Below are 24629 nucleotides of genomic sequence, written 5' to 3'. Positions count from 1 at the left end.
TCTGCATCCCATCCCTGATTGAACATCGCACAATTGATTTTGTTTTAATTTTAATATATATCGCTTTTATTTCCTTGTAATGACTAACATTTTAAAAAATTACAATTCAATATTTTAGATAAATTAATTTGTAAGCTTTATATTTGTTTTTACTTTCGGCTTTTGTTTTTTTTTGTTTCTTTTCTTTTAAATTTATTTTCATCTTCGTCACATCTCACACACTATAATTTGTTAATTTTTTATTTTTTAATAATAAGGTTTAATTATTTGTAATTTTTTTTTCATGTTCATTTTCTCAATTTTTTATTTAGTGTTTTTGTTTGGTGTTTTGTTCTTGTTCGAGTGTTTTTATTTGCTGCAAATTATTTGAAGTATTTTCTATTTTTTTCTCTGAATGTATGTAAGTCATTAATGTAAAAATTTGTAGTTTTATTATACAAATATATATACTATATATGTATATTCCTTGATGCTCTCAGTGGCAACGGGGTAGGGGAGGGGCTTAGCATATGTACTATATATATAAAAGAGGGGATTGGCATATATAATATATATGTAATTGTATAATGCAAGTAGAAAATCAAGTATTTAGACATATAATTCCGTTCGTTGATAGCAGCTAAAGAAGAGAGTGTAAGCATAAAAAAACCATATCGAAAGTATCCAAAATTTCACAACTAAATACCGCATTAAGTACATTTTTCGTGGTGTCTAAATTCTGTCTATGTCTGCCGCTCCGTATAATTGGTTTATATATATATATATATATCTGTATATATAGTATCTATATTTTTGTTCACTCTACACTTGTTTGTTTTATGTGTTTAATTTGGGTCTAAAGGATGGATACCTCTACTGTTCCACATTCTGGGTGTTCTCTTTTGCTCGTATTTCTGTTTATTCCAGAGTAGTAGCTTATTTTGTTTTTCTTTTGTTTCCAGAATAATATGTAAATGTAAACTACGTTTCGTGGGAGGGTGGCCCATTTCTACAACCATTTTATGGGGTATTCGGGGCCCTAAACATCATCTATATAATTACAATGTCTGTGAATATGGTATCGTGAATCGAAATTTCTTTTAGCATTGGTTTTTGTGGGGGTTTCGGAAATCATAAAATAACAATAAATTACATTAAATAATACATACAAAAAATTACAATTGGATGCCAATACATTATTAAATTTGAGATTTTTTATATTAATTACTGGGGGGCTGGGGATGGGCTGTGATTCAATTTGTTCGTCTATAGGATTTGTGTGGTGTTTCTGGGTGATTCTCTCTTTTTGTTTTAATTCCTTTCAATCCGCATTTTCTTTACTTTTACTTTCGTTTTCTTCTTCTCCTTTTTTTTGTTTTTTTTTTTTTGAAAAAATGAACACTTTTTATCTGGTGGGAATATACATATGGTGTTTGGAAATCTATTGCACAGAACATGAATTCTTATGGCCATTTTTGTGCTTTAAACGCGCCTTGGGCTTGTATTTCTCCAAATACGAGAGCTGCTTGGCATTGATGGCGCCACGTCGTTTACTGAAAGATAGAATTTGAACTTTAGTTGGGTTTATTCTTTATAGAGTAAGGCTATGGTACTCACTCTCTAATCATTTCCACAGCTGCCTCATATTTCAAGCCTAATTCGATCAGTGCCAGGGCCACCAAAACAGGAGCTCGTCCCAGACCAGCCACACAATGAACGGCCACACAGGCCTCTGGAGTTTGTCGATATCTAAAGAACGAAACAAAAGTAAAAATCATTATAGTGACATTTATACAGAGAGTTCTAACAGATTCCTAAACACATACGTTACATAGATTAGGATATTTGAAAAACTGATTATTCGCTTAGCTAAAACTTGGTTTTGATTTTGGGTCTCTATGTCTAAGGACTACGGCTTACCGACAAGTTTCATTATCAACAAATGCAGTATTATTATAAATTGCCGATGATGCTGCCTCATTATCATTGCCGGTATTATCATTGAGATTGAGATTGTCATAGGCTGTTGTTAGGGGAATGGTATCGGTATCTGTGATATTCCGACCTGATGCCGCCGCGACGGAGGACGAGAGGCTGGCTCTGGTTGCCGAATGCCTGATTGTTGAAGTAGTGGCCGTAGCGGTTGCTGTTGTTTCTGGTGGAACTGTTTTTGGTATGTGTCTGAGCGAGAAACGCTTATGTTTGTAGTAGGATAGTGTGGCGCTTGTGGTGTTGGACTGTCTAAAACTATTTTTGGGGCACAGGCGGCAGCGTTAATTGTATCAATCAAATATAGCACACACAAGGAAGGAAGGTAGTAACGTAAGTTCACATTTGGTAATAGATTCGATAGATTAAAGAGGTTCAAAATAGATCAAGTGAAAAATGGAGAGATACAACCGAAAAAAAAGTATCAAGAAAACATGATAGGAATGTTCAGATAGTTTTGTTGGGATAAAATTACAAGTGGTTTCAAACACAAAATCTGTACAGGCAAATCATAAAAAGAGTTCTAATAGAAATCATAAATCGGTGGAGAGCTAAGCCGGACAGCATGGGGTGGGGGCGCTACAAGCGGGTTTTTATCGTACATATATATTTCTTTGATTATTTTGCATCTTTTATTCGATTTTATGACAGCTTTTTTGTTTGTTTTTTTGATATTTTGTTTGGCTAGCGCAGCATAAAGATTTTTCATTTTGATTTTGATTTTTATTTAAAATGGAATTTAGTCTTCTTTTGATTTTCAAAGCAACAAATAATACTGAATAAATTGATAAAGATCGCTTGAGGTATTTTCTATCGCGTACACTTTGAACGAATGATCTATGATATAAATAATACACTATAATTATGACTTTAAGCTATGATTAGTAATGGAGCTACGCGGAACTAGATCTGTGATTCGGGATTACGATTTAATGGTTTCTTTATAATGATCCATAATAAACAAAATATCTATAAAATACGGTGCTGCATACAGTCTGCTTTACAAACCTATAATCCTACAAATCAATTTCCAAAACCGATTTCAACCTTTAGACCTGAATTTACTCGCATATCTCCGAATATGCTCGTTAACATGTCGATCAATGCCTTTAAGACGGTCTCATACAAATTCGCATCCCGTAGTGCAATAGTCGCAGGAGGTTCTCTTACTATGACCCTAAAAAAATTCGTGGGCACCTGCCATGGCCCTACAGCTCCCAGGCTATCGAAAAGCTACCAATTTTGCCTCTAAGATACATCAATTATGAGAATTCCATGTCTGATCTATCGATCTGCCTATAGTAAATGGTTTTTGTACACAGTCTTCACTCAGAAATTGATCTATAATCTATGCAAAACCTATAAATGATCTTAATTTTATGGCAATTGATAGACAATCTATAATGGATCTATACTATATTGATTTCGTATACATTACACGCCAAGAAATTGATCAAGAATGATCTAGATCTGTGGTAAATTTTCTTCAAGACATCAGAATGACTTAGAATGTATTTCTAATTGAGTTCTATAAGAATATGAACTGAAATTGAATGATTTTACTACATTTATACACTCTAAAATATAAAAGAACTATACACTATACAATCACTTCGTTGGATCTGGAGAGAAGGTTCTTTAGGGCTTTACATTCGATGAATATGGTGTGGTCTACGATGTACATATTCTATTCCAAATTTATACAATATAGAATCATAGTTCCATAACTCCATTACATAAATGTAAACAATATTTAAAATGTCTTATGCTTAATGATGAAAAATCAAAAATATATATAAACTAGGTGACTAACAAGAGATCCATATTTGGTATAGCGTTTACTTACTTATCCTTCAAGACCTCAAACCACTCGTCAACGACTGTTTGTGGCGGGAAGGTGCCATCCTCAAAGGCCAGATCCTTGACATTGATGCCCTGCGCCTCCAGCTCCACTGTGTTATAGCTTGGCTCACAAACACGCACCACAGTGTTGACATTGTTCTTCTTAAGTTCCTATATACCAAAAAAAAGAAGATCAATTAGTGGGGGTATGCCTTAGGAATAGGTTTTGGGGTAGGGATCGGGGCAGGAAGGCATTCAAAAATGGTATAGAACACCATTCATTCAACACCATTCTATTGCAGTCTTTTTTGATCACATCCATGCCCACCTCTTGTTGTAAATCCACTCACCATAATGTAATGATTAATTGTTATGTCTGATGGTCGATCGGTGATTAGGAACTTCATGCCCTTGTACTCTATTAGAGCCGGGGCTGGGCGTAGATCTTTTTGACGCATAGTGATGCTCATATAAACAGTAAATTATAGGAAAAAAGAGCAGTCCTAACTGTGGTGTTTTTCCCACTTAGAAATGAAAAGTTTTTGCGTGATTTGTTTCTTTTACAATTTGAGTTCTTAGAGGGGAAGTTTTCTTGATTCCTAGTTTTAAAAATTCAGCGTATTTAGATGCTACAATTGATGTTTCGTTTAGTGTATAAAAAATAAATTTAAATATAATTAGCTCTCTTCTCTTCCTTTTTTGTATCGTTCTACACCAAAAAACACACAAAACTAGAGTAAAATTTTCCAAGTACAAATTATAGGTGATCTTTTTTTAAAATTAATTTAAGTACGAATTGTAGATTTTTTTTTTCTTCTATCACAAAGAAAATGGTATGAAAATTTCCGTGAATTAAATCCCTGTTAGTTTTTCAGTTTATCTCTCGGATTTAACAACGTGTTTTTCAGTTTTCGATGTTACAATAATAAGATTTCCTTTTCAGCGATGATATGAAGACGATGCTGCGATGCTAAAAAATGTAAGGGGGTGTAGATTTTGCTGCTTCCGCTCTCTCTCTCTCTCCCTCTCCTTCTCTCGCTCTCATAGATTGACGACCGGAGTGAGAGACCAGACAGACAATGTGTTGGCCCGCTGTTGCTGCTGCTGCTGCCGCTATATATCCTATATCCAGCCGATCTGCTGATCCGCTGATATGATCCACACACACAAGTTATCGACGCGTCGACACTTCCGAAGAGACAGACCGGTGACCGGTGTTCACTCAGGCTATCACCGCCTTGCTTGAGGTTTGATTACCTACAAACGAAAGAATGAATAAGAATTCTTTAGTAAGCATCGAATACAGCAAAGGCTGGTCCCCAGAAAAATCTGGTTTAAATCGCCCAAAGCTGCACCCTTACTGGTTGGAGCAATACTCTCGTATTATTCCCATTAATTGAAGACGAAAAAGCAATTTAGTTCAATTACACGCAATGGAATAATTGAGGAGCGACTCTATAGAGACTCTATACTCTTGCAAAATATCTCTGGAACACGCGCGCGCTCTGCCATTCTTCCTCCATTATCCATTCTGTACAGTTCTTTCAGGCGGCAGGCGGCAGGCGGCAGGCAGCGGCATTGGCAGTGGCAACGGCAGCGGCAAGAGCAATAAATTGGCCATAAAGGTCAACCGCACTTAATTCCCTGTTAAAGCCAGTTGACCTTAGTCTTTCCAAAGAACCACCCACCCACGGCACACGCACTGCCCGGAGGCTACTCTGTTCATTTAGCCAATTAATTTTCCATCAGAAGTGGAAATTTCTGGATCATGTGCTCTATAGGAACCTTATACTTACTTTTTATTTGTGCTGTGCCTGGCAGTATTCTGCACTGTCTAGATGAAACTCCATAGATGTGGGAACAGGTCTAACCAACTGCAAAAGATGATTGAATACTTATATTAAAATTGTGTTTAAGAAGGTTCTGAAGATAGTTATGTATAGATTTTCAATGAAGGAATACTTAAGGTCCTGCTTAGGTTTTAATGAAGGTCTGACCTTAAAACCAATCGGTTTTATAGCCTCAAAATGGGTTCGGCTACTCGCAAGAGAAATAATATAGAATTTTAAAGCTTAATCAGCTATGGGTGATCGATCAGGCTTTATTCTCAATTTAATTATAGACCATTTTTGCAATTCTAGTAAAATTCTCGCGACTCTAAGCTCAGAAAATGTCACTTAAGTAGTAGATATTTAATACCACCATAAATATTCTCCAAACCATAATATTTATCATAGCCCCTGAGAAAAAAAACAGCTATCATATTCTGAAAGTTTTATAAATAGTCCCTTCCGTGATAATTTATTTGTACGTTCCCGGTTTTCAAGTTTTTTTCAACAGAAAAATTCAAGGAATATAATATTCCCGATGTATACTTTCTTCATATTTATGTGAATTTTAATAAGTAGGTCGTTGGCTGTCGTAAAGGAAAATCTTTTTGAGCAAATATATTCCCTAAAAGCGAACCGAGACAAAGCCAAAGTCAACGAAAATGTCGTCTCCGTTCCACAAAAGATTTACATTATTTAAATGTGTTTTTGTTCTTGAAAAACATATGTATAAAAATGGTCCACAAAAATAAAGACCGAACACTGTGCCTGTATGAGTGGATGGATATATATAAAACATTTGATAATTCTTCGAGCAAATATTGAACTTTTTTTATAGGTGGGATGTCTGGCTGCTAGCCGTTTTGTTTATTTTGGTATTAGACAAACAATTCCATTGAATTTTTTGGCCTCAGGCAACAATTGTTACCAGGGAAAATACTTGCGAATGGAAACCATTATAGATTACTTATCGAATCGGTTCTTAGACGCGTGGAACTAATTAACACATTTCTTTTAGCCAGCCAGCCAGCCAGCCAGCAACAGCACCTTTCGATTGTTGATACAATTGCAAACCCAAGAGGAAAAAAAGCTACTTTCACTTGTGAGCATATGACTATATTCTTTAGAAGGAAGATACACCTCATGACACGATAAACAACAGACAGAAACAGATTGGAAGACTTTTGTTGATGGTGCCATTTATTTTGGCATCCTCTCTTGCCTGCCTGCTTGCCAGCCTTGATTCCTTCTTACTTTCGTGACTTATGCAATGAGCGAACCGAGAGTATTTTTTGTGTTTTTGCGTCTTGGCGAAAATGAAAAAATCACACAGACTACGTACATACATATATTTGTATATGATTATATATAGGTACTGCCCGATTGTTGAAGGGGGGGCTGGCTTATGACGACACTTCAGAAATTAGTTGCGGTTTTACCGTAGATCGCCAGAGATGCGGCGCGATAGTATCTCGATTAGATATCGACAGGTGTCAATTCTGAGTCGCTGATCGATTACCACACTGAGCAGATTACAGTTAAAGCTGCGCGATATGCACTGTTTCATTGCTATCGACTGAGTGAAGGGCGCCAATCGCCGACGCGGCCTGTACTTCCAGAATCTCTCTCTCTCTCTCTGGGCTAGTGGAGACTTACTCTAAGCACTTCTTAAACGAGACACTGCGGCTGTTTGATATTACCTTTAATCGCCCGTAATGCGGCGTGAGAAGATCTCGATTAGATATCGACAGGTGTCAATTCTAAGACGTTGATCGATTTCAACACTGAGGAGCAGACTTCTGAAGCTCCACGATGAGCACTGTTTCATGTTTTTCTGTCGAATGCTGCGAGAGGGAGCTTCCACACGTCGACAGGCCGCCCAAAAGCGGGTCCGTGTCCGGGTTCGGTCTCCCACACACAGACACGAACACGACCAAGTGGAGACTTACTTTCAGCAAGAGAGCACAAAACATACACCAGGAGAGAGCAGTGGAGAGCGAGTGAAACGTTACGGCAGTCAGTTGTTCAATGACGCACATTTCTACACTCAATTGACGCGAAGAGAGCAAGCTCTCGCTCTCTCCAAGCACCTACTTCGTCCCCCCGTCCGTTCGCTCTCACTCTAGAGGCGCCTACCGCTCTGCTGCCGCTCTACCGCTCCCTCCCCTTGAAGCCCAGGGGGCCATCCGAATATACAGATTTTACAGTCTGGTGAATATTTAAAGCGCTTTAAAGGCGGCTGTCGAATAAATACATATCTACTGCGGAAAGCACACATACAAAATGGTCTTATGACATATAGCCCACCCTTGAAACCCCTCTATCCCCCTCCCCCTGTAAACACTTTCATTTATTGCCAATTTAATTGTTTCATTATCGCTTTCGACGGCTGTAAATGGATAAATACACTCGTATAAAACAGGAAAAAGTAATGTGGAAAATGTGGAACGGACTGGCAGGCGCGTGGGAATTATGTTAAAAGTTTTTTGGGGCGTGCACCAGGGAAATGGCCTTGAAAATGTCAAGTTTTTTGAATAACCCTTTTTATTATGATGTATGGGAGTTGGGGATTGGATATATAATTAATACAACCTACTAGCGCCTAATCTACAGCCTAGTTCCCAATGCCTAAGGTCAAGGTTGGGAAACTGATGGCCTTTTAAAGTAGAATTTGTATGCCCAAACACAGGCCAGACCCCTGATTATCCCACCTGTACTCCCATCACCATTTAATAGCACACACCGCAGGGGCTTTCAAGCGCTTCTCAGTGAAAGAGTGGCCTGCTGTGCCATCGAGTGGAGTCTCTGCACCAGATTAAAGCTTCCTGCCTTCGCAAGGACGTTGAACAAAATATTATAATTAAAAGCTATCATAAAAGAAAGTTATATTTTATCAATATAACTTTGGGCCTGAAGGTCAGGGCGTTTATTTAAGTGCCGTAAACAAAGTCATAATGAGGTTTAATCAAGGCTAAGGCTGTGGCTTACACGTGTAAACGTGTAACCTAATATGGAAATGGTCTTAAGGTTCGTAGTACTGAAACCTGTTAGACCCTCCATAGAGATGACGTCAGCGGAACCACATATTACGTTTCTATTACTATAGAAATTTGCTACACTTGAGTGCACATTCCCTCACTCAGACATAAACAGAAAGCTTATTGCTTCCCAGTATATATGGACCCTCTATGTACATATAATCATTGAAAAGTTGCGAAACTATTTATTTACTGAAACTTTAAATAGAGGTTTACCGATGACCATGTAATCACCCTATCTAATCATCAGTCATTATCTATTAGGTATCTATCTATTACAAAATTTGCAAATGAATTTAATGTAAAAAGCTGTCAACAGTGCAAATTAATTCGAGAGTTTATAGTTGTATTAAGAATTCGTCCTCATTTCGCGATATGGTAAGGCGCAACCAACTTAACTCCGTACAAAAATCAGGTGGCAAAAGCAAAATCAGCTGTTCAGTTGCTTAAAACCAGAACAGTCAGAAAAACTAACTTTAAAAACAAAAAAGAGGTGGAAAATAAAACGTTTGAAGTACTTCCGAACAAATGGAGCTTCTTGAAGGGAAAACCTCTTAAGAAAGTAAATGTTATCCCCATCTGGCTGCACATTTCGTGAAATCAATCGTATAAACATGGCAATCATCATTCAAAGGCAACATCATAAGGGTTACTGTACAACATTGGAATTTCTTATTGCAAATTCCATTACAGAACTCAAGAAACTATTTGGACAAGACCCCTTTTTTCCCATATACTCGACATTTATTAAAAGTTTTGCATACAGTTTTTTTTTTCTCGTTGGCTAACAGCTGTCTTTGTGGCTAGGGATAAAAGTTTATTGGACTCTCCGGACAGGCAACAGTCAATGGCATTTCGAAAGACAAAGAACTTCCCGAACAGGAACCCAAAAAACGTCTTCACAAAAAAAAGTGAAGAGGGATACATACCATAAAAAAAAGGGAATTGAATTTCGGGGTCTGTGTCTCTCCGTCTCGCGTCTCTCGTCTGGTATCTGGGGTTCAAAGTACTGCAAAATTCTGTCTACCTTTTTTTTTGTATACGTGCAACAGCTTTCGCTTTCAATTTTTCCCAGACTCAACACAATACCTCCTGCCTGGAATTGCAGCCGGACACATATATTTCATGTTTATTGGCGTGGTTTTTTCATAAACAAATCGGAAAGTATGTAAGTGCGCGCAAGTAATTCGATGTCCCAAAACCAGAAGCTGAACCAAAGTCTAGACACTAGAGAAGAGGTGTCGATTAGCGCGGGAGATACAGACGCACCCGGACAGCCGCCCAGACAGACCCCAGACATTATATAAACAGAGAGTGAGATTTATGGAAATGCCTGTGTGTGCAATTCAATTCGATGGGAACAGATGTTCTCTAAGAGTCAAACGATGTTTAAGGCTGGGGCTTTCTTACACTTATTGTATAACCTTTAAAAATCCCTTAAATATTCTTTCTATATTTAAAGAACATTTTAAATAAGATCTATTCATAGTCAAGGCTTTCCATCTATTAATATTCACCTATTTGTGTATCTTCTTTGAATTATTTCCCCCACAAAACATTAACCTTAAGGTTTAATTTTACCTCCAGGTACAGCTTTAAGAACAGCCACCATTAGGCTGTCTATCGGCATAGTCAAGGCTTCTCTCTGTTTCAGTCGTGTTAATCAAACAGAAGACACGTTAAGAACACAGACAGAAATTCAGGGCAGAGCGAAGGAAAACAAACAGAACCCGAAAGCAAGAAAAAGCCGAAACGAGCCGCAAATGGGGCCTCTGTTGGGAATTATTGATTTTCTGCGACAAATTGCAAAGGGAGGGGCAGCGCTGTTCCTCTCTTTGGGGGGAAACCTATTTCGCCATAATGGAAATTTGAATTTCTAAAGGAAACTCTTGCATCTATTGGGAGGGGGGGGGCAGGCGCTGGTAGGATCTAGAGAGTTTCCGAGTGGAAAACTCAGAGGAAACCCAACAATCTGTCAGTTGCCAAGTGGCCCGTCCGTTCGTAATAATTTGTATGACGCGTGTTCTGCTGTTGCTACTGCCGGCTTCTTATGCGTCATTCCGTCCAGAGAGCCTTTATCGCTTTGACGTACTTCCAAGGCTCAGTTCTGTTCGGTTGGGTTGGAGTGTTGCCCTCCCCATGGCGATAGGGATTGCAAGTGTGGGCTGAGAGACAGCTGCCCTCCGTTCTGATGTTTGTCTTAATGATAAATAATCAACTTGTTATTGCAATTATCGGAATGCATGTCCTCTGTCACTTGGCTGCCTCTGCCTCACAAATTGCATGTCTTTCAAGGTTAGCTCTTGTCGAAAAATCACATTGTTGAAATTTCTTTCAATTATACGTGGTACTCAGAAGGGTTCCAGAGGGTATATTGTGTTTGTGGGGAGGTATGTGATAAAAAGAGATGCTGAATCTTTTATCCCTGACTTCGCTATAGAAAATGTTCCCATAAGCGAAAGGACTCATTACACTGAATTTATATCAAGCTGTGGCAAAAGTATTATCTATCTAAATAAATAATACAAATTATTACAATGGCATACAGTTTTGAATCGAAATATTTCCTCATTAAAAAGTTTATTCTATGGCTGAATAAATCCTGTGGATTACTACAGGGTATCCCACATTCAACTACTGTGGGGATCCTCGACTTCTTGCTTCTTTTTGCTCTCTCCTCCTGCTTCTTTTTGCCTTCTTCCACGTGCCTTTTATTGTGCTTTTTGCCTTTAAGCGCAAGGGCAAGCCAAAACTATTGCGGGAACAACAAAAGCAAAAACCGCACACACACACACAATATTTATTGTACTATATATAGAAACCAGAGACCGTTGTTGCTTATCGCGCGGAGGCGGGGTGTAATGGGGAATGGGGCGCGGTCGGTGGAGACATCTTCCCCCATTCCCAACCATTTTCTATTCATTCTCCACCCCCCCCACTGACGTTTGTGAATTGTATTGCATGTTTTTGTCGTTCTGTCGTTTGGTTTTCCATCTATTTATAGCAATGACATGTGGAAATGGTGAAATTTTCTGCACATAAGCCACCGAAACGTGACAACAGTAAACAAATGCAGTAGGGAGGGGGTGGAAGGGAGAATGCGTCTTGCCAGAGATAACTGGGGCCTCAATTAGCAGGTGATTATGAATATAACAGGCATTTCTACAGTGAAACGAGGCAATCTCAGAGACGGGGGAACCAAGATTTAACGTGTGGATTATGTCGATGGCAAGAAATGTTCGGTTTTTGGGCACATGAAAAGATTCATTTGATCAAATGCAATAATTTATTTCATCAACCAAAAAACAAATGGCCAACAAATGATTCATTTTAATGATCATAAAAGCCTCTTCATAAGTCATTCCACATTCAATTGATCTCACTGCGCGCGTATGCGTGTATGTAGTATTCACGAATTATGCGAATGTGCTTGAGAGAATATGGCACATTCAAAAACTGGCATAAAGCAGACGAACCCAGAAAAAACGGCAATCGCAAGACAGCCAAAAGAAAGAGTGAGTGGAAAATAATATGGAGAGGGGGCATCGGATCCACGGTGTGCACACACACATGCATGCGTACATATGTACATACAATGCCTTATCTCTATCTATCTTTGCATACCCTTGGATAGGAGTGGACTATATCAATGTTGTTCAGAAGTTTGTCATCCACCGAAGAGCGAGCAAATGCATGCAATTGGGTGTGTGTGTGTGTGTGTGTGTGTGTGAGAGATAAGAGTGCGCCTTAACATTCTGTTGAAGGCACTGCTATTGAGGTACATTTTTAAGCGCTCTGTTAAGTAATGCATTTCTGTCTTCCTATTTGCGGTAAAGGGGTATTTTATAGTCGATAAATCACACTTAATGGTTTCATACGGTTTTTATACCCTTCCTCAGAGTATATTCCCATTTATCAGGTGTCTGCATTGAGTACAAATTTACAATTTTCTACATTTAAAAGTACAAGAATTGTGGCCTGATTTTTCATAGATTTTTTTAGGGTATGCAACACTTCGACTTTCGGAAACATTTTCTTGTTCCTAATTTTCGGCTGTGTACCGTGGGGGGAGGGGTGGGGACGGGGCACAATATATACGATAAATTTCGTTCGTCCCAACATTTCTCCCATGTTTGATATGATTTCATTTCTGTGTGTTCCTTTTTCTTTATCAAGAATAAATAATAGGAGAAAATCAACAACTAAATTGTATAAAATACACACAGATTTCATTTGTATGGGTAGAAAATATCATTGAACTTTTTCAAGGACAGAACCAGAAAGAACAGGCAGAATCAAACCAGAACGGAAGCCAACAAGAGAACAGAATAAAGAGAAATCAAAATTTTGTGTGGTGGGATTTTTTTTAAAAGCGATTTTAACTGTTTTTTGTACTTGTTTTTCGATTGAAATTCTGGTTCCACGCCCTCTCTCCCTTTTCAATGGGAAGTCGATTACCATTGACGCAAATGAATGGCTAAGAGGGTTCGGTCTGCTGCGGTACCCTGATATGATATATCTATACGACGAATCGCGTCAAATCGATTAGCAACCGAGCGTTATTGCGATAAATAAAATGACAGAATGCGACAAAAATGTGAGATAAAAGCGAAAAGGCACTTGCAAAATCAAATACGATTACTCCTACCCAGCAATCTCTGTTGAATAACCGATGATAAAAAGAATTAAACTCTTTCGACTGGAATAAAATGTAGACTGATTTGGTTTGCGGGCTGAAAGCGTATCTCCGGCTGACTTGTTGGCTCTCTTCTTTTTGAGATATGATAAATCTATTTGAAAAAGTATTCCCAAAGATTAGATAGATCTTTTCGTACGTGCCCGAATGACGTAGGTAGGCATTGAAAGTTGCCAAAAACAAGAAAGTAAATCAAAACCAAAAGGAGTGTCTTCGTGCTAAAGTAGATCTGGGGCAGGTCTGTCCTACTTCCTACTACTTTTTCTGCTGAAACTGGGTCAACTCTTACTGCTGTCCTACATTTGACTGTGAAATGCGGAAATTCCTGAGCTCCCGGGTCAATGAAAGTAAAAGGAGTTTCATTAATAACTTAATTTAAGCCACAATTTGAAATACTGAAGTATTTCTGATTTTGCACAGCACGCACGCACACTAACGCAGCACACAACACTGCACTCATACACTCGAATGGCTTTAGGTGGGAAAAAATCACTAAATTTGACATTATTACTGCACGAAGCCCCAATAAAAATGTAATTTCCTTTTCAATATTAATTCACACACAATAATTCTCATAAATTATGTGATAAATGCTGTATTTTTGGCCATAAATAACCAGAAATTAACAAAAGCCCACACACGTGCAAATTCGCACAAGCAGCGATATACATACTTACATGCATACATATACACTGCTGCCTTGAGCATGTGTATGCGTATGCCTTTAGGCTTATCGTTTTGTAAATTCTCTTTTTAAAATTATAAAAATATATTTTTATGGTTTCTATTTTACACCCACACACGCACCCACATGTATATACACTTACCACAATTGCCATACACATTTGAGTATAACTTTTGGAGCTTTTTCGTTGCTTTTTTGGGTGCACGAGAAAATTGAATTCACGCACACTCACACAGCACAATACACGGGCGTACACACTCAGGCAGAGACTATTCACACAGACACACGAATTCCACGAATGCAATTGGCTTCTGTGTCTAGGCAGAATCCCAGCTTTTATTGTATTTTTTAAACTTTGTATTTCAGTTTACAAGTGTTTTATATTGAATGTAATTGGCAATTGATTGCTGTTGGGCGACATTAACACAGTATTCAGCTGCTGCCGTGGTCAAAAAGGGCTTAACCTCAAATTTCTTTGGTGGCACACGGACGTACACACACACACTCACGCACAGATGGGCGAGACACAGCGCGAGGCGAATATCAATTGGAGCAACAGACGTTGTTGGTGTGAAATCACTGAAGGCTAAAACGACAACCAATTCGATTTTCTGGCTAGGTCAAGCACTGGTATTACACAATTAATATAGATTTCGAAGGATTTTTAATTGAAGACTAACTAGAGTTGCTGTTGCTGATAGCGGCTATCGACTTATCGACTTATCGATAAAATATACCGTCCGACCCTCAGAAATATACAAAAATATACCGTCTGATTTGAAAAATATACCGTAAATATACTGACAAATTCAAGATCGAAAATGTAACAAATCTGCGAATGAATGTTTCTATACTCTGCGTTTTTTAATAATTCTTTAAAAATAAAATTTAATAACTTGATGATATTGATGGAAAATATTATTATATACTGATATACTTAATTTCGGCGTCAAAATATACAGAAAAGTTATTATATACCGTAAACGGTCACCGAGAATCGATAGTACGTACTATCGGTTGAATTCTGTTCACAGTCGATAGCTGGAATAAGGGTATTCCAAAAACTGACCAAACTGGTAAAGATTTATTCATATTTCATTCATATTGGTATTGGGTTTTTATAGTGCTTAAGAAGTGCTTAAAAGTAGTTAATCTTGTAGAAAAAGTAATTAGTTAAAATTAGCATATCCTGCAGAAAATTGATCTATTCTATCAATTTAATAAAATTATGTCTTGAGGTATGGAAGTCCGCGGTGAATTCAAATTGTACCATACGCAGTGTTGCGGGCAACATTAACTTGTTTTAGTCAAAATACAATACATGAAAGTACTTAAAAGTAGTTAATATTGTTGAAAATGTATTCTTTAATGGGATAAAATTAAGTGGGCAAAGCTGAGCGATATATAGCTTGAAATATCCGACGAAAGATAAATTTGGCAACACCCGCTGCACAACAAATGAGTCCCATTCCATAATTCCATGCTCACATACCCTACCGTGGCGGAAATGGATGTTATAGAACTGAGAAAATATTTGTCATCCCAGGCTGTAATGAATTGGCCTCTAAAATTCAATCTAAGACAAGATAAATTACGTTTGAAAGCAACTTTGAAAACAGTATCTCTATATAATATTAACGAAATAGGGTATAAAAATGCCCCTGGTTGACAAGAAATGAGTCTGAAAAAATCACCAACATTGACGTCATAACACTGCGGCTGATTTTTTTGTTAAACATTGTTGTTGAAACCGTGTTTTGGTCAAAATAAAATACCTGCGAGTACTTAAAAGTAGTTAATCTTGAACACTATTTATTTAGCAATCATATAAAATTATCTGGGCAAAGCTGAAAGATCTATATAGCTGGGAATATTCGATGGAAGATCAAAAACAAGTATTTACTGGTGAATAACCGGTTGACAACAATGATTCCCGGCAAAAGTAATTTTCATAACCTAGGGAAAAGGATGTTATAGAATTCAGAAAATGTTTGACATCCCAAGCTCCGTAAGTAAGATCGAGATAAATATATACAAGATACTAATAATATACATGAATATGTCTAAAACATATCGATTTGAGAAAAGGTCTTTATAAATTACTTTTTATCTTCATATAAAATTTAAGAAATTGGGTATACAAGTTTCGATCATTATGTCTTAAATTACCAGCAACATTGCGACTGTTTTTTTTGTTGAACTATTTTTTTTAAACCTTGTTTTAGTCAAAATGCAATAAAAGCAAGTGTTTAAAATAAACTAGTCAATTAGAAAATAGATTCACTAATCGGATAAAATTATGTGGGCATGGCTAAATGTTCTATAAAGCTAGTAATATTCCACGGAAAATTAAAAACGAGGAATATTTAAAATATAACTTGAATTTCTCAGTACACTTACGGTATGTTTTTTAAATGAGACGGTATGTTTCGGTATATTTCTGAGGGTCGGCCGGTAGTCCGCGGTCACACTGTCCATTGTTCAAGACGCAAAAATTTCCGCGAATTGGAAATATAAATATATTATTCACAATACAGCTTAGTGGGAATGTCCAAACGTAAAGCCGAGGATACAAACATCGAAATGGCATCAGGTCAAGAGAAAATCAGCCCCAAGGTACGAAAAAAATACACTTTTTGCAAACAAAAGATTTGGGGCTTTATATTTTTCGGTTTTTTTTGTAGAACAATTTTAACATTGGCCTGGCAGAGCCACTGAAAGATTATCAGAAGCTGATCGAAACGAAGGTGCAAGTTGATGAAATTGTCGACGATGAAGTCATCAAGAATAATTTCGAAGGCATTGCAGCGGCGGCGCGTGGCGTCATTTGGCAGCTGCTATTTACCGGAACTGATGGCGACGGCGGCGTCATCTCTGAGTCACAGCAGAAGGCTTCCGAACTGCTAGAGGAATACAAAGGTGATGCCACATTCTATGATCCATGGGAGTACAACAAATGGATTATCACGCTGCGGGACGAAGTGCTGAAGAAGGAACTCCTTGACTTTTGGCGAAACACAATCGTGAAGAAGCAGCTTGGACCGTGCTGGTCGCGTGACTGTGATCTGTTTGACAGTGACGATACGCCTCCAGTGGAGTTTTACGCCCACGCTGGATGCACGGCTCCGTTTGCGGCCAGCCTCAAGGTGCGAGCAGCCAACAATGAGCTCCGGGCATCAGAAGCCTCCGATGCAGAGTCGTCCAGGGAGGCACCCGAGGGGGAGGAGAGATCTGCAGAGCGCAGTGCCGACGATGAGGCAGCCTTCACGGGTGTATTCGATGCTGTTATAACCCGGGATCAGCCGCTCAGCGAATACCGCGACCTCATGACGCGCTTTGTGCTGACCGATGTCATTGTACCCGATGAAATTCAGCAGGCCAGCGTCAAGAAGATCGCCAAGGCCGCCCAGGATGTCATCTGGCAGATTCTGTTCGAGGGCAACCCCTCGCAAGAGGATCAAGACAAGGCGGCCGATCTGCTGCAGGAGTATAAAACCGATTCCGGCTTCTATGGCCCCTGGGACTACAACGAGTGGATTGTTAAGCTGCGCGATGAGGTCCTGGCCAAACAGCTGCTCGACTTTTGGCGGGAGAAGATCGTCAAGCTGGAGCTGGGTCCCTGCTGGTCCCGCGACTCGGATTTCTTTGAAAACGATGATGATGTACCCCTGGAGTTCTACAACAAAGCTGGCTGCAAGGCGCCCTTCAATCCACCAGCCGATACCTAGATGGACAGGAGCTCCTCCATTGAAGCCCCCACCACGTTGTTGCCTGCAGGTTTTCATACATTTTGTGGTTTATGGTTTCGTTAGTCCGTGGCGCACAAATAATTTTGGCAACTAATTAAATTAAATACATTTGAACATTTAAAATATTTATTATGAGATGCGTTGCGCGTTGAAAATCTCATTTAAATGTGAAAATAAGTTTAAAGTCGTATGCAAAAAGTTTTTCGAAAATTCCTCGAATATAAAAAGTGTCCTTCATATTTATTTAAAGAAGATTTTACATTGAAATTATAATGTTTTTGTATTTCATCTATTAATTAATGATGCAATTAAAAGATGTTTTACATTTATAAAAAAATATATTTTCTTTACTCGCTTTGAAACCAAGTCGAAAGTCTCTTGGAGCGTGCAGGGGGATATGGAAAAACCCACAAGATAATTGAGTCAATTCATTTCCATTGTCATTGTAAGACTGTTTTATTTGCATCGAAGGTACTGATAAGGCAAGAGCCTCCCCTCCGATCTTTTATTTGGTGTCAATAACAAAAGGTGCGCGCAGAGCTCTCAGGTTTTGAGAAGGTTATCAGGTTCTATGAGCTGTGATTCATGTGAAGTGAAATGCCAGCTTTTGCTATCAGTAGGAGACAGGCTTTGGCCCAGGGGATCGTTGGATTTTCCTACTATATGAACAAGCATAGTATAGGAACATCTGTAATCGCAAGCCTGTGAAAGGGATTTAGATTTGCCAGAATACTTATTTATTTGACTTTGTGAAATAATTGGTATTGATGACAGAAGACTTTTGTACTATTTGTTATAGTTTTTTATTTATCAAGTTCGGTTTTCATGGATTTATTTAATTTAATTTTATTAAATTCTTTTATTGGTTCAGTATAAACACATTATTATTATTTTTGTTCATTATTATTTTTTGTTATTAATTATTGTATTTTGAATTCAAGCAAATATTTTTAAAATCAAATTTTCTAGATTTGGTATAAAATTATATATAATTTATTTTATATATATTTTTTATGGAACTTTCGTAAACCTACAAATTTTTATTATTATATTAAAAAATTACACATTTGTTTTATATGAATTTATTTTTTTTTTTTACCCAAGTTTTTTGTGTAATTTCAAAATTAACTTTCTTAATTTATTAGTAAAAAACTATAATTATTTTTTCGAAAAAATATTATTAGTAATAGATTTTGAAATAATTTTTGAGTATTTAAATATGATTTTTCTCAATATCCAAAATTATAGACCTTAAGGATCTTAATTAAAGTATTAAAGCTATAGTCTTATTAAAGTAATATTGTTTTCTCGTTCTATTTTATAGACACTTCCATAATGCTCATTTCAGATTTTTGTGCTTTTATTTCAGCAATCATTCAAATCTTCTTCTTTTTTTTTTTTTTAAATATGGATAGAAATATAAGTAGATCCCTTCCTTCTTCTTTTTTTTTAGTTTTTTTTTTTTTTTTTTTTTAGCAAGTATTTTAATCGTTTTCCATAATTTTTGGTAAATCCCTCGGGCTTTTTGGATTGAAATCCCTTTCAGGAATTTATATAAGTTTTAAGAACCCGAAACTCAATTGCTTGAATAGTTTTTTTTCATTTCCTTTTATGCTTAAAATATATTTTATTTGGGCTTTGGGAAAACATTTGATTTACAAATATATTGGATTAAAACTAAAATTAAACACGAAATACAAATATATATTTTGCAACTAAACTTTAAAATGCCGAACACAAACAATAAACTAAATCAATTCGAAATTTTCACTTTCACTGACTAGAGAACATTTCTTTTCTTTTTTTTGGTTGGTGTGGGGTTTTTCTATGTATAAAACTCTCAACTAGAAATCGAAATACGAATAAACATTAAATCTTAAAGGGAAAAACTCAACATTTGAACAAAAATCAACGAAACGAAACGAAACTATAAATTTGCGTCCTTTCAATCCTAGCGATTAATTTTGTTTTAGAATAATTATTATGGAGAGGTGGATGAGGATGGGCGCCGCTTACTCGGCGTAAAGCAAGCGGGAACGTGATTTGCGCAGGGTACGGGATCCGGTACTGCCGCCGCCGCCAATGCCACTGTCAGCGCCGTCGCCATCGCCGCACTGCCACGACTTGGTCTTGGCCCGAAAGTGGCGGAATTCCTCGTTGTAGGCGGGCGCCAGCATGGGCACATAGCCGCGGGGTTCGCAGAGATTCGCATGGAGATTGAAGAACTCCTTGTAGCCGTTGTGCAGCAGATACAGCTCCGGATAGTCCAGGGCCGGATAGTTGTGCGTGTGCTGGCTGCGATCGTTGCTGCGCAGGAAGCGCAACAGCTTCGGTCCACGCTCCGACGAGAACTCACAGTGAAAGATGTAGATGTAGCGCTGTCCTGGCACAGGCTTCAATGCGGCAGCCGGAAAGGCCTCCTTGATGAGGGCCCGAGTGTACAGATTCTGGGCGCCGCGTATGTGCCCGCCCTCGTACTCGTACGGATAGCGACAGTCGATGATCTGGTAGCAGTCGTTGCCCAGCTGCTCGCCGAAATCCCCATTGATCAGGCGCGCCAGGGTATCACACGAAATGGTCTTCAAGTCCCGATGACGGGTACCAGCGATCAGGCAGGGCAGGGCACATGGTTTGCTCAGATCCCCAATCAATTCGGGCTCGTCGCCCAGGGCTGTGAGAATGTCGGCATCGTTCATGGACACGGACTTGCGCAGCAGCATGCGGGTGGCGCTGGGTGACGTCTTGTGGCTAAGCACAGACACGCTGCTACCATTGGAGTCCTCTTCCGCCGGGTCACTGGGCAGCATGCTCAGGCAGCGACGTGCCGAGCGGGCCTTTGGTTCGCTGCTGCTCTCCGAGATGTGGTCCGTCTTCAGCTGGCCAGTAATCAGTTGCTCCAGATCGTCGGGCAAACCCACAGGCAAATCATGGCCAACAGCATCTCTCTGGTCCAATTCGAACATGTGCAGGTACTCGTCGTCCAGGGAGTTGCCCGAATCGTAGCTAGAGGCTATGCTATTGATGCTATTGAAGGTTCGTAGGGTGTTGGTGGACTTGGGTGTGCCACTGGCGCACTCATTCAGACGGGCGCCGCGCATATTGTACGACAGCTCGGTGATCGGCGACAGTGCGGTGGCCGAATTGGCGGGAATGTGCCGCTTGAGCATGCGCTGCAGTGGCGTCTCCAGCAGCCCCTTGCGACGTTTCGCCATATTATTGGTCGGAATATTCTCCTGATTCTCCAAATCGAAGCTAAAACCATCATCTTGTTCCTCATCATCGAGCATCAGCCGCTTGCAGGCCATAATTCACAGACAGCTGCTGTGAGAATTCTGCGATTAACCGATCAGCTGGTGATCTGCGCTTTCACTTGATCAATACTTACACTGATTTTCCTAATTTAGCTTTGGATTATTTTAAATGCGTGAAAAGCGTGCTTTGGGTGCGATTCTCTGGCCTTCCTTTTAGTCTGTCTTTTCCTTTTCGCTTTTCGCGGCAAAACCTTTTGGCGCCTTTCACCGATTCCCCATCCCTTTCTAGTTCGAGTCACCGGCATAATATCAGGTAGGTAAACATTGCAGAATTCTAGAGATGAGCTCTAGCCGATAAACAGTGTGGTGAATTCACGCTATTTAAATTTGAATTTAAAATTATGGAGGATTTATACTTGAATTTTTCAACAATATTTTAGAATATGAAAATTGAGTGAATATACTTAGGTGAAATATTTGCTAAGACTGAAAAATATTCGTTTAAACTGTGCCAGTGACTACTATTAATTAATCAGCCGATAAAAGATCACTCTGGCTGTTTTTTACAATTTACTTGCATTTTATTCGTGATTTCAATAAGAAATATTTATTCAGGGAAATATTTAACAGAAAATATACATTCGCATTTAAAATTGCGGGTTTTTGAACCAATTTTTTTGACAGTTTGCGGGAAGACCACTCTTTAAAGACGTTTAGACAGGTAAATAGATGATTCAACGGGTTTCCCGCCAACTTTAAGTGAACCAATGAATCACCATACCACCATAAATAAGATTCAAGGTATTAATCTCCGTCATGTTCGCCGGCTCCGGCTCCGGCTCCGGCTCTGACATGCTCCAGAAACACCAAGATCTGTGCCTTGTGTTACCAGTATTTGCTCGGAGAGAGGCCCCAAGAGAGGCCCCAAGAGAGACACAGACAAACACACGCACGTTGGACACGCATTTTAACACACAACACAGAGCAAAATACTCGCCTGACAGACTGTCAATTTAATCGGCCACTCTTTAGCCTCAACTGTCAGTTAAGTTAAAGCGCCGCTTTTATCGGTGTGTTGCCCCGATCTTTAGCCCGACTGTCATTACCAAATTCAACTTAAGTGCTGTCAAAAGATAATTACCGTTTCGGTTTTGATTTTAGCTTAACTTTTTTTGTTTATTTTGTTTTTCCCTGGCCACAGACAACTAAATGACGCAGACATCGCACCAGCAGCAGCAAAAGCAGCAACAGCAGCAGCTCTAAAAGGCTTAAACCAGTTTTTTGCGTCTGTCTGGCTTGCTGTGATTCAATAATGCCACTAAATTCGTTGATTAATTGCATTATTTGGTTGTGCGTCTGCGAAACAACTAAATTCAATTTGAAATTTCAAATCACAGAAATTCACCACGCACCCGATCAGCTGTGAACGCTTTTTAGGATCAATTGGCAGCCCCCCAAAAAACGGAATGCTGCAAGACAACAAAAAGTAGAACAAAAAAAGTGTGTGCGTGCGGTTCTGTTGAAAATATTAAATTAAAAGTGTGATAAATGCGTAAATAGATGTACTAAGTGCGGGGGAAATCTGGAGGCTGCGCTATGCAGATTGTTTTCTGTGTTCGTTGCCCTGGCAGGTATGTATGGCTGGTTTTGGGAAATGTTTGTATTGCGTAGGCGAAAAGACGCTCCGACGCTTTCCATATTTAAGCCATCTCCGTTTGTTCGCCCCTCCCCTCACAAATTATCTTCAGATAATCTATGAACCTTTGCATTTGCATGTTTCATTGCTTTCAATTAAAAAAAAAACAAATTATTTTCAGCGAAACTCAAGTCGAGCAGCTTTGGGGTTATGTCTGTTTATTTTTCCTCAGGCCTAGTCGGCCTGTGGAATCAAGAGTCTAGATGATAGATCATTTCTAAGTCCTAACATATTTCTTGCCATTTTTAAATAATATCTTTGAGGCCAAACAGCCCTCACCATGGTAGGGTGTGATTTCCATAAAATCCGCCCAAATAGCAATATTTATCAATAATTTTATAAGTGAAACCCGAAAGCTAAGCTTTCTACAGACGTAAGAGCTCTAATAACATATAATTAGTTTATACATTTTCCTTTTGATTGATAAAAGGCCTCGATTTTTGTTGTTGTATTAGCTGTTTCTGTTCTACATTTTCTAAATTTCTACATTTCCCATTTCACATGTCTCTTTTATTTTTAGGAACTGCCAATTGATGGCAAATGCTTTCACAGCTGATCAGGTGCGTGGCGAATTTCTGTGATTTAAATATTTGAATGGTAAAACTACCATTGGAACATTTAAGAGCCTAGTCTGTTATTCAGGTTAGTTTTTTTATTTCAACCATTCGTGATTTTTCCCAGCCATTAAGTGAGCCATAAAATTGGCATTTAAACCGAAATCAACAAACATTTCAATGATCAACACACACATCTAGTTTAATTTCACACTCCTGCCACTTATTTAACAAACACATTCACGCACATAAGTATACGTATGGTATGTTCATACGAGGGTACACCACACATTTCAGTTTGATATCGAATACTCGGCCGGCAAACATGGCGTGTTAGCAACGCTTAACAGCATCCAAAATTGACAGGTAACTTAAAATATATTACATTTGCGGGGCCGTTCAGCATGCCTGTCTGCCACGATTAGTGGCAAGCAGCCAGCAGGCCAGCAGGCCAACAAGGCACAAGGCACACCGCTCCAAAGAGGCAGCTCCAAAACAGGCAAACACTAGGCAGGCATCCGAGCACAGGCCAGGCATCGGCGGAGGCATCCACCAAGGCTCTCTCCTTTAAAAACCCAACTTCATTTGGTGAATGGGGCGAAGACGTGCAATGCGGCGCGACGTGTACAATTATTAATTTGATACGATATAATTGACATGTTGCCGATGCCAAAAAGGAAGCACTAACATGCAGACAACAACAGCAACAACAACAACAACAGCAAGGTGAAACGTAGTAACTTGGCCAACAAGCTAAGCCAGAGCGACGCATATTAACGCCATGGTTTTAGAGACAAGGACCGGCTTGCCTTAGAGATGGACCAACGAAGGCGGAGTTTTTGGAATCACGAAGGAGCTATTGGACCTCCTGGATATAATGGATTGTAGATATAAGTTACGAAAAGATTTCTTTGTTATATCTGTTCTATCTCTGTATGGGCTTGTGGCTCTAAAGCTTTTAAAAGAGACTCCTAAGCTTGGCTTTGCAAGCACCAAAAAGCTCTTCGCCTGATATTTTACTCATAACGGAGTGAGCGAGAGAGGCGAGTGAGCCGAGGGTTATCGCTCGAGTGTAGCGAGTACGCATGGGGCTTGTCCCGAGTAACGTGTAATATTAAATCTAAGCGGATTCCGGATGAGGTTCTTAGAGGACATTTATTATATCCCCTGATCTTTCGCAGACTCTGTAGCCTTTACCAGATCAAACTCCTTCCCGTGGACACAAGTATCACCAACAAGTTCATCTCTAGCATTTCATTTTCTCCCCGTGCCTGTCCCTCTGTCCCTGGCTCTTTTCGTGGACGTCCTTCTGCGGCTGGTC

At 39.0% G+C, this 24629-nt stretch overlaps 5 protein-coding genes across 10 annotated transcripts; 1 reads left to right on the top strand and 4 right to left on the bottom strand.

The window, feature by feature from the left end:
• Positions 1-1337: 1337 nt before the first annotated feature.
• Positions 1338-4347, bottom strand: LOC6593780 (protein tyrosine phosphatase type IVA 1). 2 transcript variants are annotated; one of them, XM_002018736.2, is made up of 4 exons: positions 4161-4347; positions 3815-3981; positions 1597-1728; positions 1338-1532 (listed from the first exon to the last, which is right to left on the bottom strand). In XM_002018736.2, the coding sequence occupies exons 1-4, from the start codon at positions 4278-4280 to the stop codon at positions 1421-1423; spliced, it is 531 nt and encodes a 176-aa protein (XP_002018772.2). In that variant the 5' UTR covers positions 4281-4347; the 3' UTR covers positions 1338-1420. The 2 variants fall into 2 exon arrangements, with proteins under 2 accessions (XP_002018772.2, XP_026843087.1); XM_026987286.1 differs by lacking the exons at positions 1338-1532; positions 1597-1728 and adding an exon at positions 1851-2226 and having other exon boundaries at positions 4161-4289.
• Positions 4348-5004: 657 nt separating this feature from the next.
• LOC113565400 lies at positions 5005-7206 on the bottom strand. 3 transcript variants are annotated; one of them, XM_026987287.1, is made up of 3 exons: positions 7079-7206; positions 5607-5684; positions 5005-5067 (listed from the first exon to the last, which is right to left on the bottom strand). In XM_026987287.1, the coding sequence occupies exons 1-2, from the start codon at positions 7204-7206 to the stop codon at positions 5645-5647; spliced, it is 168 nt and encodes a 55-aa protein (XP_026843088.1). In that variant the 3' UTR covers positions 5005-5067; positions 5607-5644. The 3 variants fall into 3 exon arrangements, 1 of the variants encoding a protein (XP_026843088.1); XR_003408582.1 differs by lacking the exon at positions 5005-5067 and having other exon boundaries at positions 5620-5684; positions 6986-7206; XR_003408583.1 differs by lacking the exon at positions 5005-5067 and having other exon boundaries at positions 5623-5684; positions 6982-7206.
• On the bottom strand, positions 5622-7648 carry LOC113565401. Its single transcript, XM_026987288.1, has 2 exons — positions 7340-7648; positions 5622-5684 (listed from the first exon to the last, which is right to left on the bottom strand). The coding sequence occupies exon 1, from the start codon at positions 7465-7467 to the stop codon at positions 7342-7344; it is 126 nt and encodes a 41-aa protein (XP_026843089.1). The 5' UTR covers positions 7468-7648; the 3' UTR covers positions 5622-5684; positions 7340-7341.
• Positions 7649-16564: 8916 nt separating this feature from the next.
• On the top strand, positions 16565-18173 carry LOC6593781. Its single transcript, XM_002018737.2, has 2 exons — positions 16565-16674; positions 16743-18173. The coding sequence occupies exons 1-2, from the start codon at positions 16606-16608 to the stop codon at positions 17784-17786; spliced, it is 1113 nt and encodes a 370-aa protein (XP_002018773.1). The 5' UTR covers positions 16565-16605; the 3' UTR covers positions 17787-18173.
• Positions 18174-19454: 1281 nt separating this feature from the next.
• LOC6593782 (cdc25-like protein phosphatase twine) lies at positions 19455-21328 on the bottom strand. 3 transcript variants are annotated; one of them, XM_026987572.1, is made up of 2 exons: positions 21193-21328; positions 19455-21139 (listed from the first exon to the last, which is right to left on the bottom strand). In XM_026987572.1, exon 2 carries the CDS (start codon positions 21110-21112, stop codon positions 19820-19822), a length of 1293 nt encoding a protein of 430 aa, XP_026843373.1. In that variant the 5' UTR covers positions 21113-21139; positions 21193-21328; the 3' UTR covers positions 19455-19819. The 3 variants fall into 3 exon arrangements, with proteins under 3 accessions (XP_026843373.1, XP_026843372.1, XP_002018774.1); XM_026987571.1 differs by having other exon boundaries at positions 19455-21128; XM_002018738.2 differs by having other exon boundaries at positions 19455-21125.
• Positions 21329-24629: the final 3301 nt, after the last annotated feature.

Source organism: Drosophila persimilis, unplaced genomic scaffold, assembly GCF_003286085.1.
Source record: "Drosophila persimilis strain 14011-0111.01,24,50 unplaced genomic scaffold, DperRS2 tig00000124-arrow-pilon, whole genome shotgun sequence".
NCBI classification, from domain to species: domain Eukaryota; kingdom Metazoa; phylum Arthropoda; class Insecta; order Diptera; family Drosophilidae; genus Drosophila; species Drosophila persimilis.
The sequence above is the reverse complement of the archived record's forward strand: the minus strand, read 5'-3'. Positions and strand labels throughout refer to the sequence as shown.

What these genes read in the sequence shown, in the direction of transcription:
- LOC6593780 (XM_026987286.1), bottom strand. Translation starts at nt 4,280, where the DNA reads ATGAGCATCACTATGCGTCAAAAAGATCTACGCCCAGCCCCGGCTCTA. An exon ending in CAATTAATCATTACATTATG is followed by an intron (nt 3,982 to 4,160) that starts GTGAGTGGATTT and finishes TTTGGTATATAG; the next exon opens with GAACTTAAGAAGAACAATGT. An exon ending in TTTGAGGTCTTGAAGGATAA is followed by an intron (nt 2,227 to 3,814) that starts GTAAGTAAACGC and finishes CCCCAAAAATAG; the next exon opens with TTTTAGACAGTCCAACACCA.
- LOC113565400 (XM_026987287.1), bottom strand. Translation starts at nt 7,206, where the DNA reads ATGAAACAGTGCATATCGCGCAGCTTTAACTGTAATCTGCTCAGTGTG. An exon ending in CGCATCTCTGGCGATCTACG is followed by an intron (nt 5,685 to 7,078) that starts GTAAAACCGCAA and finishes CATCTTTTGCAG; the next exon opens with TTGGTTAGACCTGTTCCCAC.
- LOC113565401 (XM_026987288.1), bottom strand. Translation starts at nt 7,467, where the DNA reads ATGAAACAGTGCTCATCGTGGAGCTTCAGAAGTCTGCTCCTCAGTGTT.
- LOC6593781 (XM_002018737.2), top strand. Translation starts at nt 16,606, where the DNA reads ATGTCCAAACGTAAAGCCGAGGATACAAACATCGAAATGGCATCAGGT. An exon ending in AAGAGAAAATCAGCCCCAAG is followed by an intron (nt 16,675 to 16,742) that starts GTACGAAAAAAA and finishes TTTTTTTTGTAG; the next exon opens with AACAATTTTAACATTGGCCT.
- LOC6593782 (XM_026987572.1), bottom strand. Translation starts at nt 21,112, where the DNA reads ATGGCCTGCAAGCGGCTGATGCTCGATGATGAGGAACAAGATGATGGT.